This window comes from Danio rerio, chromosome 8 (assembly GCF_052040795.2).
Source record: "Danio rerio strain M-AB ecotype USA chromosome 8, GRCz13ab, whole genome shotgun sequence".
NCBI lineage: Eukaryota > Metazoa > Chordata > Actinopteri > Cypriniformes > Danionidae > Danio > Danio rerio.
The window spans coordinates 6,756,859-6,771,806 of NC_141028.1; the positions used below are offsets into that span (position 1 = coordinate 6,756,859).

General features: G+C 37.4%; 1 protein-coding gene across 2 annotated transcripts in view; it reads left to right on the forward strand.

Annotated features, from left to right (window-relative positions):
• Positions 1-14,948, forward strand: part of adra1aa (adrenoceptor alpha 1Aa) — a 57,606-nt gene that overhangs the window by 12,977 nt on the left and 29,681 nt on the right. For both annotated transcript variants that reach the window (NM_001324454.1, XM_087264005.1), the window contains exon 2: positions 11,652-13,281. In NM_001324454.1, the coding sequence (NP_001311383.1) occupies positions 12,360-13,281 (922 nt within the window). In that variant the 5' untranslated portion in view covers positions 11,652-12,359. The remainder of the gene's footprint in view (positions 1-11,651; positions 13,282-14,948) is intronic.

The following is a 14,948-nucleotide window of genomic DNA, read 5'->3' on the forward strand; positions in this document are numbered from 1 at the left end:
CTTGATATAACAGTCTGCAGAAACACTTCTGATTGACATTCTCCCGTCGTATGTGTAGGTGCGTTCGACTTTATGCAGCGCTGCGCAGATCAATCGAAATCTGTCTTAAAGCGGTGCATTCTGGTTAGAAATCTTGTCCGGATTGATGCTGCGCCGACGCAACGTGACTGTCACATGTGGCATCAAAGTACCGCGATCAGACGGCAAACTCAGACCGTGCAGCTTCTGAAGAGCGACTGCAGGAGCTTTGATGACGACACCGATATTACACGATTGGCCGAGTTCACCACATGACAACAAACACGTGTATTTCGGGTTTATAATTGGACAAATTCCGATTCAAAAGTTTCAAAACAAACAATTCACTTTTCACACCCTCTCTATCCTGTACACATCTTGCTTATTAAAAGACTACAAATATTTTACTGCAGTAATCATCTTTTGTTAAATAATCTGGTTATAAAGGTTAGCTTGTTTGCACAGGTTTATTTTTTACTTTTTTTATACAGACTATTTACTGCATTCATCTCCATGAACGATTTAAATGATATATTTTAGTGTATATTTTAGTGAATAACCTAAATAAGTCTTACAGACTTGAAATAAGAAAATCATCATCATTGATCCTGCCACCCTAAAGCTCTCTTAACAAATTAAAGTAAAGAACTATTTTATTAAATAATTATAAAATGATCATCATAGACCCCAGGTCAGTAAGTGATAGGAGCTCTATTGTGGTTTATGATAAAGACATTAAGCAGGTTGATTCCTATAAATATTTAGGAGTGAACATTGATAGTGAACTTAATTGGCACTCTCAGGTGTCAAGTCTTTGTGCAAGAATTCATCAGCGATTACACTTTTTACGCAGACTAAGATTATTTGGAGTGAGTAGCAGCATAATGATGACTTTTTATAAAGCAACAATAGAGTCTATTTTAAGATATGGGATTATTGTTTGGTTTGGGAATCTGACAGTAAAAATGAAAACCCAAGTAAATAACCTGATGAGAGTGGCAGGAAATATCACAGGAATTAAGACACTTGGTTCACTAAAAGACATCTTTGAGTTGTGCACAATCCAACAAGCCAACAAGATTTTATCTGATTCTTCACATGTGCTGTCTGTGGAATATGAGCTGATGAATTCTGGCAGAAGATATAGGGTCCCGTTGTGCAAGCATAATAGATTTAAACATTCTTTTGTTCCTTTTTCAATTAAGTTGATCAACGAGCAAGCAAGGAAGGATGGTCAAAGACTAAGATAACAGGATTGGTTTGCACAACAGAGGGCAGTGGGGCATATGGTACTTTAATTATTTTATTTTTTTATAAAAATTTTATTAAAATTACTGATTTTATGGAATCATATTTATATTAGGAGGTATTTTAAGATTAGATTTTAATGTATATGTATGTTACATGTTGTCTTGTTGGTGTCGATGTACAGCAGAACCTTTTTCTCTAAAACAAATTTCTCCTACGGGAGACAATAAATTTTACCTTGACCTTGACCTTCCTGTCTTGCAGTTTAAAGGCTACCTGCTCTTTCTGGGAAACTTCTACATAGCTTACTTATGTTACCTTTTGTTCTTTTCAACACAATCTTTTTGGATTAAAATGCTTTTTTGAAAATTCATTCATTATCCAAAATAATCTCATTTATTAAGACCTAATCAAAACACCTTGTTTTGCTTTTTACATTGGAAATTTTTATATCTATAAATGTACATATTTAAACCCATTTTTAGCATATTCAAACAAGAAGTATTAGCCTAAAGATTAATGTTTAACTCCTAGAATTTATGCTTATTGCTTTGTATTTAATAGACCTGTTCGTTTTTATGTTTATATTAACCTCTTATTTCCTCTTATTTCTCTCATGCATTTGTTATATATTTTATTCATAATTCTCTCTTATTGTTTAAAAAGGAACTACAGTTTGAAGAGCCTGTATTCTGTTTTATTTGTAAATGTTTTGTTGTTATAAATAAAAATAACAAAAAAATATGATGACGCCATGTGATCGGTCATCATGACTGCAGCAACTTTGAGTCCCGAAGTGTCCAGCTGTCCGTCTTGACGGCTCCGTTTTCAACTCCGCCCCCGCCTGCGCTCGGCTAATCTCGTTGATCACCGGCTGCAGCTGAGCTTCAAGTCGAACGCACCTAGCAATCCGAGAGGGAAAGCCCCACCCACCAGTGACAATCTCTCCCTCATTAGCATAGGACGTTAGTGTTGTTTTTGATTCTGCCACTACAGTATGTTGACACACAGACATCTCATTTAAATGTAAAGCGTCAGTCACCAAAACGCCACAATTAGAATCAAAGCCTAAAAGGGTGAAGAGTTATAAACATCATCTGTGTTGTATTTTGAGCTAAATCTTCGCACACACACTCTAGGGAAGGAAACTTATTTTATGTCTCGTAAAAAAGGGTATAATAGGTCCCCTTTAATACTGGTTATTTTCAAAAATCAATCCATTTCCAATCAAGCAAAAAAAAACTAGTCTGCTGTAGCTTATATCCATTATCATGTCTTATAGGTTTGTTTGTATTATCATGTCTTATAGGTTTGTGTTTTAAAGAGCAATCATTTCTAGAAGGAATACAAAGAGTATAATTCTCGACGTTAATCCAGCCTGATGTTGTTTGCATTGTCTGCTCCTGCCTAACAGCTTGTGTTTTGTGAAGCACCGAGTGAATCAGGAGTAATTTTGTGTCCCTAACACCTCAGTAGTGTCCAGCCGGCAGCGAGAGTCACCTCTGTGCCTCATTAAGCTGGAAAAAGCCGATCAATATTCAGACTAATGTCGGAAACGTGAGAGCGTCTGAGTAGGAGTGTTAAGCTTTGCATGCGTTTCTTCCCTCAAAGTTAATTGATAGAGTCACAAACGGACAGTAGGCGATCTCATTAGACGCAATTAGTGTCAATCTGGAAAAAAATAATAGAGTAAATGTAAAAAGATCACGGCTTTGTTGGGTTTAAATGAAGCGCTGGTATGGGTTTTGATCAGTGGTTTCCTACTGTCACAGCTTTGCACGGCTGAATGTGTTTTGACATCATTATAAATAGAGACGGCAACGAAGATTAATTTTGCTGTCTGTCTGATTGTGCTCATGCCGTTTTGGCAGAACATCGGTTAAAGTAGAAAAATGACAGAAGATGACAGAAGATTTTAATTTCTGAAGGTCAGGAAGCCAGAAATCGTTCAAAGGAAACAAAACAATACGTCTTTTGTTGACAGCAAGGAAGTGTTTTGTTATACTTGAATGCTATTGAACATGTTTTCTGAACTTACAATGCTTTTCTATACCCATGTCCTATTGAAAACTGGAAGACTTTGCTTGAATGAATATATATATATTTTCATCTATCTATCTATCTATCTATCTATCTATCTATCTATCTATCTATCTATCTATCTATCTATCTATCTATCTATCTATCTATCTATCTATATATATATTCATATACACACATATATATTTATGAATATATATATATATATATATATATATATATATATATATATATATATATATATATATATATACATATACATATATATATATATATATATATATATATATATATATATATATATATATATATATATATATATATATATATACACATATATTTATTCATATAATAAATAGTTGCCAAATTAATTATTTTTGGCTCACCAGATTTTCCAGAGACACATCTGAGCACACTAGCTAACTGATATCCTTCTATGATAACAGACTGAAACTAACATCTAAAATACTTTACTTTAATTTCACAGGATATTTAATGCAAATAATTTATAAACTATTTAAATATCATCTCTAAACCAATACATCTAAAATATATAGTTAAAGTCAGAATTATTAGCCCCCCTTTGAATTTTCTTTTCTTTGTATAATATTTCCCAAACTATGTTTTAAACAGCAAGAATTTTTTCACAGTATGTCTGACAATATTTTTTCTTCTGGAGAAAGTCTTATTTGTTTTATTTTGGCTAGAATAAAAGCAGTTATTAATTTTTAAAAACACCATTTTAAGGTCAATATTATCAGCCCCTTTAAGACATATTTTTTTTATAGTCTACAGAACAAACCATCATTATACAATAACTTGCCTAATTACCCTAACCAGCCTAGTTAACCTAATTAACCTAATTAAGCCTTTAAATGTCACTTTAAGCTGTATAGAAGTGTCTTGAAAAATACCTAGTCAAATATTATTTACTGTCATCATGGCAAAGATTAAATTAAATCAGTTATTAGAGATGAGTTATTAAAACTATTATGATTATAAATGTGTTGAAAAAAATCTGCTCTCTGTTAAACAGGAATTGGGGGGGGGGGGGGGCAGAGCTAATAATTTAGGGGGGGTTTACTATTTTGGTTCTGTGACTGTTGATGTTAGTTGTTGTATGGTTAAGAGATTATGAGTTAAAGTAACCAGGCTAATTTCTGATTTAAATGAATAAAAAATTAAATACTAATCTAATATTTTTGGGTGTTTTTTTGTGTGCATCTGAGCAGGTTTTGGACAGCTTTTGGGCTGCTTTATCTGGCAACACTGGTCACAATGTTCTCAAAAAACATATTTCTTAAGGTGCTGTTGACTTGAAATTTTCACCAGATGTTGGCAAAGAAAACAAATCCAATTACATTACAAACGAAGTTATGTGTATTAAAATAACAGAGGGAAAAAGTATTGGACACACAAAAAAAGGGAGTTAAAAAATGTAGTGAAAGCTCAGACAGCAGCTAAAATCTCTTAGTAGATCTTCAGCAATCATCTGCCCTTCATCAATGTAAATAAATATCAGCTGCTTTAGTTCAACACCTACATCAGCAGTAGGATGAAGATGAAACCAGGGTGTACATTTCAGAAAGACAATGATCCAAAACACAGCCAAGGAAACTCACAAATGCTTTCAGAGAAAAAAAAAAATCAAGCTGTAGAATGGCCCAGCCAATCACCTGTTCCGAATCCAATAGAAAATACGAAGAAATACAGCTTAAAGACGCTTCTCATATGTAGAATGAAGTCAGATGCATTGCTCAGGTCTTCATCGGAGTGCATACACATGAGTGAATTTATCTACTATTCAAATTCTTATAGTATTATTTTTTCTATACAGAATTTTATTTCATAACTTATTTTAAATGTTTTTTTTTCTGTTTAATAAATGTTGGGGTAGAAAAACATTTATTATGTGTTATGTGTAGTGTGTTTTGCAGTACTGGGTTGTGGCTGAAAGGTCATCCACTGCGTTTCAAACATATGCTTGAATAGTTGGCGGTTCATTCTGCTGTGTAGACCTCTGAAAAAAAAAAAAGACTAATCGGAAGGAAAATGAATGAATGAATATGTGCAGTGTCCAACTCTTGGTTTTTATTATCTACAGTAGCTAGCATTTGAAATAAATGTGCAGAAGTATGTAGTTGAAGTCAGAATTATTAGCCCCCACTCCCCCTTGATTTCTTTTTCTTTTTTATATATTTCCCAAATTATGTTTAACAGAGCAAAGAAATTTACACAGTATGTCTGATAATATTTTTTCTTCCAGAGAAAGTCATATTTGTATTATTTTGGCTAGAATAAAGGAAGTTTTTAGTTGTTTCAAAGCCATTTTAAGGTCAAAATTATTAGCTGCTTTTTCCCCAATAGTCTACAGAACAAACCATCGGTATACAATGATTTGCCTAATTACCCTAACCTGCCTAGTTAACATAATTAACCTAGATAAGCCTTTAAATGGCCCTTTAAGCTTTATAGAAATAAAATAAAATATTAAAAATATCTAGTCAAATTTTCTTTACTGTCATCATGGCAAAAATAAATGTTATTAGAGATGAGTTATTAAAACTAATATGTTTAGAAATGTGTTGAAAAAAAATCTTCGCTCCGTTAAACAGAAATTGGGAGAAAAAATAAACAAGGGGGCTAATAATTCTGACTTCAACTGTATGTACTGTAGCAGTAACAGCGAATGAAACCCTTTACAGCCTCACAGGATTTCAGGTCTTAAAATGCAAATGCATTCATACGAGTAGTAAAAAGGGAACAGAAATCTTTTAAAAGAAACAAAAGAAAACGTCTCTGTCGACAGCAAGGAAGGATGTAGTTGTTATTGTTAAGATATTTGAATGTCACTGAACATGTTGTATTAACTTATAATGCTTTCTTTTATTCCTGTGTCTTATTTCAAACTGCAAGAATTGGCTTGATTAAAGTGGGATTTGGAGAGCATGAAAAACTGCCCAAAAAATAAAAGTGTTCTTTGACTTTGAGGCAGGCTTGTGTTTTTGCCCAGTGGGTGTGTGTTTGTACAACCGTGATTTAGAATGAAAAAAAAAAACCCAAGCAAAATCTGTGGCTGTGTGAGTTGGTTGTGAACTGGCCGGCGTCTCACAGGACACGATCTCGTTAAACCCCTGTGAAAGGTCGTTTTCTGCATCTGTGGCTTCCCTCGCTCTCAAACTCCAGCTTTACTGTGCATGTTGATAAGAAAATGAGAGCGGTTGCCAGTGTGTTGCTATGCGGTTGAAAACGTTATCTGGATGCTGCTTTGCTGTTGCTAGGGTATTAAAGGTGGTTGCTATCAGGGCGGTGCAAAAACTATCAAGAGGGTAAAACTCCAGCTTTACTGTACATGTTGATAAGAAAATGAAAGCGGTTGCCAGTGTGTTGCTATGGGATTGATAAAGCTATCTGCATGCTGCTTTGTTGTTACTAGGGTGGTGCAAATAATACATCAAGATGGAAGAAAATAGCTATGTTTTTATCCAATGTGCAGAGGAAAGATATGCAACTGGGAATTAGTTACTAAAGGTGTTAAATTTGCTTTGTGGGCATGGTTTGATAGCTTTATTATCATATTGAAATGCTTATTGGTTGGATGAGTCAAATGAGCCACCCCCTTATCTGTTTGACTTTGCTATTTAATGTTATTGATGGGTGACATTTATAATGGAAGTCAATGGGATCAATGTATTTCAATGGGCCATCCCATTCCCATGTTTAATCAATGAGGCAGTTATTAAAGGTGTTTAAATGGTTTGGGGGCGTGGCTTTAAAGCTTCATTATCATATTAAGTAGCTGATTGGTTGCCTGAGCCAAATAAGCCTGCATGGCACTGCTATGTAATGTATTGATGTGTGACATTTATAATGGAAGTTGATGTAATGAATCAGAGTCGACGGGCAATGTTAAGTCATGGGAAAACTTTTGGGACGTCCTACCACCCCAGGGGTACAACTTTTACCCCCTTTGGGGTATGTTTTACCTAACGCTGCTAACCTCTCCAGATGTCTTCAAGTGCACCTGTGATGAAATCATCTTTTGTAAGCAGTTTGAACAGAACTGTGGGTATAGTGTGTCCACAGTCAAATTGCGGTGATAGAAACACAGTAAGTCCCTTTTTTTCCAATTTCCTGACGTTAAAATAGAATCCAAATCCCTCCCATTTTGAGGCCCACTGCAACGTGATGTAGGAGTGCGGTTTCCCCGCCCACTGAATTGATTGATAGCCGTGTCTTGTGTAACATGTGTCTGTAGTAATGTGCATAATCATATCAACATGACAGGACGTGCACAAAGCAACTGGGATTAAAAGATCTGTGGAAATCTCTGTGATCATCAGTCATGATCAAATGTGATCAAGAATGAGTTTTAGAAGTTTAAAACATTTTAAATTAGTGCATGTTTGTAATAAAGTAAAGATGGTAAAATCGTTGTGATTTATTACCACACCCGCATGTCAGTACAATTATAAAAGACGCTTCAATCCCGGTTCATGGTCATTAAATCAGGTTTATTTTGTACATTAACATAACAGTTATCCATACAGTTGTGGATATTAACGTGTATCCTGTCACATTTGCCTTGCAAAAACAGTGCAAAGTTAAACACGCGAGCTGTTTGTGTGTATCTGTATGCGTGAACTTTGTAACAACAATGTCTGTGACTCATCGTTGCAACTCCACAACAAATACATCAAATAATCATTGGGAAAGTTAAGTTTTATTATTTTTAGAAAACACGATTTCGTAATTTTATATCTGATAAAACAAAATCAGAAAAAAATGAAAACAGAATTTCAGGGAGAAAATAATGGTATAAATTATAAAGATATTTCGGTTTCATTCCTTTTCGATCATTTCATTAGACAAAATCCAGAATAAAAATGTAATGAAATGAATAAAATGGGGCCTTAGATTAGAAAGCATGCAAAACAAAAACTACATTGTTGTTATGATAGTTATCAATAATGCATGGTATTTATCATTATTATTGAAGACAATAACTTTGCTAATATCACCCAGCACTATTTTACTATGGTATTTTTGGTCTAATAAGGAGCATGTATGTAAAATGACTTGTAATTAAATTTCTAACATATTCTGAACATAATGAAAATACATGCCAGAATGTTTCTGTGCAGTTGCTATGGTGCTTAAGTATGGTTGCCAAGGTGTTCAGGTGGTATTTTGGGTCATTGTGTATGTGCAGTGCGCATCTGTTGGATTTTACACCTGCTTTATCATCTAGCTAGCATGTGAAATTAATATCCATATGTAGTACACTGAAAAAATTCTTGATTTTCAGAATCAATCAAACTAATGATGACATTAAGTATTACCCAATCAACAGTAGGAAATGAGGTAAATGCGAGGCTTCATAAAATGCGTGTGGTATGATTTGTATGAAAAGCTACTTTAAAAAAAATGATAAAAATATGATTCAAAACATGATATGATGCAATTTCTTTCTCAAATATGGAAAGATTCCGTATTTAAAGGGACGGATGGCAACCCTAATTGAAAGAACGAATTTGGGAAATGGGAACTATGTTTGTAACGACGCAACTTGCATCTTAGTTAAAGGGCAGCTATGGTGAAAAATGTACTTTTAAAGCTGTTTAGACAGACATGTGTGTATATATAGTGTATATACTGTCATATTGGGGTGATATAAACACACACAGTCCTTTTTTCAATTTAACAACATAAAAACCGTGGACCAATTGGAATTGGTTTTCAGACCGACCGCAACTTTACGTATGAGAGCGGTCCCCCCGCCCACCAATATTGGTCAACGGCCTTGCGTCACGATCATATCCTCAGTTTTTCATATCACGTCCGCCATTTTCAGCGTGTGAGTCAAAGCGTTGTCATTAAAGGAACACCCGTGCTCTATTTTTTGATGAAACGCTCATTGGGCTCAACACAAGATCAATATTCTCCACATTATCGCTGTAATCGGAATTATTGCTTGTACATTTTGCGTGACGCGACGCCGTGCATTTCGGAGTTCTGGGGCGTAGGTTTCTGTCGGGGTGCACGAGGCGGAGCCACTGTGTTTGCCCTGGTGGAGGCCTGTGTTTGGAGTTCTGTAATGCATGGCGCGACGATTCGGGACACTTCATGTTTCTGCCGCGTCACTGAGTGTCTGGTGTGCCGTGTTGCGGCGCATTCGGTGCCTCAGTCAAAGTTAATTCAGTGTGTGTGGTTATTAGTCTCGGTGTACAAGCTCGGCACAGACTATACAAAGACACAAAAGATTTTGTACTCTCTGCTTGGTCTGTGTCCGAGTCTTACATGTACGGCTGAATGCTAATCCTAGCTTAGGTTAGCTTCTCTCTCTCTGTCTGTCAGCTGTCTGTTGCAAACACAGAGCGTGGGAGCTCTTGGCTCCGCCCCTTGTTACGTTGGGCGGGAGGTCGAAACTGTGAAGCAACGTGCCCCTAAAACAGCAAACTGTGTACACGCCTCCAACATAACACTTTAACACATTATAGTAAAAACATCAGGGGCCTCATGTACGAAGACTTGCGTGGAAATCTTACTAAAACATTGCGTACGCACAAAGCTGTAAATGTGCGTACGCAGAACAAATTTCAGATGTATGAAACGCTGCGTACGCCGAATCTCACGCATATTCTTTTGTACATCCGAATGAACGTGAAACTGAGCGCAACATGCACGAGCACAAAACCCCTCCCCGCCTCCTCCCCCGTATGAATATGCTAATGACTATGCTAATGGCAAAACCCAACGAAAAAGTAATGGCAAAAGCAAGCAAAAAGAGAAACTTTGAACAGAATGTGAATTGGAGGTGCTGCTTTCGGAGGTAGACCGGAGAAAAGCGGTGTTATTTGCAAGTTTGTTCTCCGGAATTAACAACAAAAGAAAAAAAATAGAGTGGGAGAGTTTAGCTGATGCGGTTAACACAGTTGGGTCTGAACATCGCACTGAGTGCATTAAAAAAAGAAATAGTGTGATTTATATCTGTAAAATGTTGCAGTACCCTTAAAAGTCTCAGTGGCGCAGCTGATAAAACGCATGTCAACATGTTTTGACACGTTCGAGCATGAACTCAGCTCGAATCCAGCGTCTGATGAACTCATTCTTCTTTTTTCCCCCGCTACATATCAGATAGTGCCAACTATTTATCACGAGAAAGACAAGTAGGCATCATCAATAAGTTCATATCAATAAGCATCATATTTTATTTGCACATTTATTGAATGGAAATGTTTCTGATTCACGCATGCAAATTCATCTTCAGATAGTGTCTTTATAGCAATGTGCGTGCAGTAGATAGCTCAGATTACATTGGGAAAACAGGCGACTGCTGCAAATTGTGCTTTAATGTTTAGCTGGTCAAATGTATGGTATGGAAACCTTATATACCTGCTGAACCCGTCTCATACAGCTGCCATTGCAAGGCTCAAAGACACTTTGTAGAGAGCAATTTAACACAACTGCCTCTAGGAGTCGCCAATGGAAATAAAACAGACACGCACAAAAAATGTGCGTACGCCAGCCAGAAAGCTGCCGTGAAGCTGCGCACATTCCCACGTTCAGTTCATTGTTAGTAAATCCAAACGTGAGCGATTCTGAGCGTGAAACCTGGCGTACGCAAAGTTTTTGTGCGTACACAGCGTTGATACATGAGGCCCCTGAACTGTGTGTTGCACTGAACCTGAACTGGCACACTCCATATTATTAATACTAAATCATAAAAAAGAGGTAAACTATGTGCCCTATAACGATGGTTTTCGGAAACGCACCCCTAATGGGTATTTTGAGCTGAAACTTTACAAACACATTCTGGAGACTAAAGGCTTATCTTAGATCTTGTAAAAGGGGTAAAACAGGTACCCTTTAAAAGATTTAGTAAGTCAAATGAATTTTTTTCAGTGTAGCAAGAGCGAATGAAAAATGTGTCTTATAATGCAAATGTCTAATGCATTCATAAGAGTGAAAAAGAATGGACTTAAATGAAAAGAGTTTGGGTATTAAAATATGGGAAATGAATTTTATTTGCAGTAACATTTAGTTCTGTTGTCCTGTTTGATTCAGTGTTTGAGTTAGTGAATGAATAATGTCAGGAGACAAAAATATAAATAAAAGCATTCTCTTTGTTAAGGATCCCTCATAGAGAGAAATCCATTTGCCTGATCAGAGCAAAGTGAATTAATGAATCTATATATCATTACCCACTGGAAGCGACTCATAATTTTATGCCAAACGACTGCACACTTCATTATGATGCATGAGCGATGGTTTAAAAAGTTCTCCGTCTGACAAATGAAGCCACTTTACTGATAAAGCTGCACTTTTCTCTGTCTGTTTTTCAGGGTTCGTCAGGCTTCAAAAACCAAACCAGCATGCCAGCATCAGGACCAAATCTATCCTGATTGAAGCTGTTCGCCTAAAAAACCTGCGTGACGCACCGAGAACTGCTCTTCAGCCAAAAATATCTCCTCAGCGCATGCCAAAGTGCTTTTAGCTTCGTCCTTGTTATCTGCTTCGCAACCTCAGTGACATCAGCCAATTCAATCCAATTCCCCAAAAAAAGTGCACACAAAAAGAGAGTTCACAGTGTTGGGAATGTGCAAAGTGAATCGCTTTAATCACCTTTGATGGATATCTCAGATAAATCACTCATGCATCAAACCGAAAGCTCTATTCTTCCTCGATAGATCACACGATCTGCAACAGCGCTGTTTGTTTAACTCTCATTGCTCTGTATGATGCTCCAGCTGCACATGCTTATGAACACGGCAAAGCAACCTACGAATTGATGACTTTATGACAAAAGAATCCGACGCTCTCCGCAGCATAATACATTTAGTTCCCTGTGTTTATATCTCACCCGCAGCGCTTTTTCCACCAACATACATCATTAAAAGCTCATCTTGGGGCATTTGAGAAATGAAACACAACAGGTTGAGTTTCATCCCATTCCCTCGGCGTGCTACCAGAAATGCTCTGGGTTTCTTGCATGACAGCCAACGTAGTATTGGTATTTTTTGCACAAACTGAAAGGACGGCATCCTTATTAAATGCCTGGACGTCTTGAACAAATGGTTCCCTTCAAAGACAACATGACCCCGGAGTCATTCCCTGAAAACTGTAGCAACTGCAGCCAAGTGCTCGTCCCGGAGCTGAACGTCATGAAGGCGGTGGCTTTAGGGGTGGTTCTGGCAATCTTCATCGTGTTTGGCGTTTTGGGCAACATCTTAGTCATCCTATCAGTGGCTTGCCATCGTAATCTACGAACAGTCACGCATTACTTCATCGTCAACCTAGCAGTTGCGGATCTTCTTCTGAGCTCTACGGTTCTTCCGTTCTCCACGGTCTTCGAGATGTTGGGTCGATGGATCTTTGGACGGCCTTTTTGTGACGTTTGGGCCGCGATGGATGTTTTGTGCTGCACGGCGTCTATTATGAGCTTGTGCGTGATTTCTGTGGACCGATATATCGGCGTTAGCTATCCTCTACAGTACCCATCTATTGTGACAGAGCGACGTGCATTGCTTGCGCTCATAGCTTTATGGGTACTGTCCATCACTATTTCCATCGGACCTCTATTCGGCTGGAAGGAACCGGCACCGGATGATGAATCCATATGCAAGATAACTGAGGAACCCGGTTATGCCATTTTCTCAGCTTTGGGATCTTTTTACCTCCCTCTAGTGGTGATTCTCTCAATGTATTGTCGTGTGTATGTTGTGGCGAGGAGGGAAACGCGAGGACTGATCAGCGGACAGAAAACTGAGAAGTCGGATCACGCTGAGACCGTGACCTTGCGAATACACCGCGGAAACATGACGGTGTCCGAGGACGAGGCGTTACGCAACCGGACACACTTCGCACTGCGTCTGCTCAAGTTCTCAAGGGAAAAGAAGGCCGCCAAGACTTTGGGTATCGTGGTGGGATGCTTCGTACTCTGTTGGCTTCCGTTTTTCCTGGTTCTTCCGATCGGTGAGTTGTTAGAACTTTTTATATTTCATTATAGTCAATACCTGTCAATGTTGGGATGTAAAAAACTAATTAGGAACTGGTTTTCCCAAAAATCCAAAGACATGCACTATAAGTGAATTAGATTAACTAAATTGGCTTAAGTGTATGAGTGTGTGTGTGTGTTTCCCAGTACTGGGTTGTGGCTGGAAGGCCATCCGGTTTGTAAAACATATGCTTGAATAGTTGGCGGTTCATTCCACTGTGGCTGATAAATAAGGGACTAAGCTGGGGAAAAATGAATGAATGAAATCAAACCCCCTAAACCAGGGGTGCCCAAACTAGAGCTGCGTCCCAAATGGCACACTATATACTATGCACTCGTGCACTATGTACTTATGCACCTAAACACTCAACAGGATAGTATATGTATGTAGTGTCATCCCAATTGAAAACAATAGCCACATCAATTGCAGTGGTGGATTTAGGCCTGGGCAATGTGGGTGTTCGATCGCCCCGGGCGGCATCTTGCTGGGGGCAGCATGGGGAAGTGCAAAAAATGTGCTCCAGTAAAAGCTTTGAGATAAGATTTACTTTTTTAAAGTGTATTAATTTACAGTGTTTATCCTAGAATAAAGACGTTAGGGGCTATTCACATTTGGCGTCTTTTGCACATGCAAGTTAGTTATTCTCCATGTACAACCAAAACAATGCTTGACGCATGCGCGCAGAAAGCCATTCCCGCGCCTCACGCGCTGCTGCTCCTGATCCCGGTTGTTTACATGCACGCCGATATGCGCCGCATGTTGAAAGACTAAAGTTTATATCATATGATGATGATGTTTCTTTGACTAAGCATGACTATGAAGCAGAAATTGGTGAAGTTGGTGGTTCATTCTGCCGTGGCGACCCCTGATGAATAAAAAAACTAAGCCAAAAGAAATTAAATGAATTAATGATTCTGATTAAAATTACTATAGTTCTGTATCCAAGAGAAGCAAATCTCTTTTGTTTAATTACTGGTTGGTTATCAATAAATGACATGATCTACTCTGTATGGGTGTTACTGTAAATATAGGAGAAATAAGAAAGATTTAAATGGTGGATATGAGGGTAAAATACAGGAGAATGCTGGAGAATAAACAGGAGGGTTGACAGTTATGTTATATGCAAATACCTGTTCTAGAGACGTCTGTGTATGAGGAAAGGTAATCAAAAAAATGCAGATGATCAACTGGGGTGCAATATTATATTTCTAAACTAATATATTTGGTTTGTTGTTGTTGTTTTTTCAATGTGAATGCTGTCATTTTTGCAAAAAACAAACTAGGACACACTGAGAGTCTAAAAACATTGCTGAAAGCAATTAGTGTGGTGCCTATAATTTAAGCCTTCATGCAATTAAATTTCACTGTATGGGTTTTTGCTTTCATAGGAAGTGACATGGAAATAATAAATATGCAAATGTGATGATTTCATGCAAACAATATATTGATGGAGAGTGGGTTTTATACGCAATAATTCTAAATGAATTCCACAAGGAAGCATTTTATCATTTTATCAGCATTTAATCACATTTTATCAGATCCAGGATTTTTAAGTTATTTAAATATGCAGATGAAATGGCACTTGTAGGCCAGCTGACTAAAATAGGAACAGGAGATACCTTGTACTATAATTATTAGGGATGT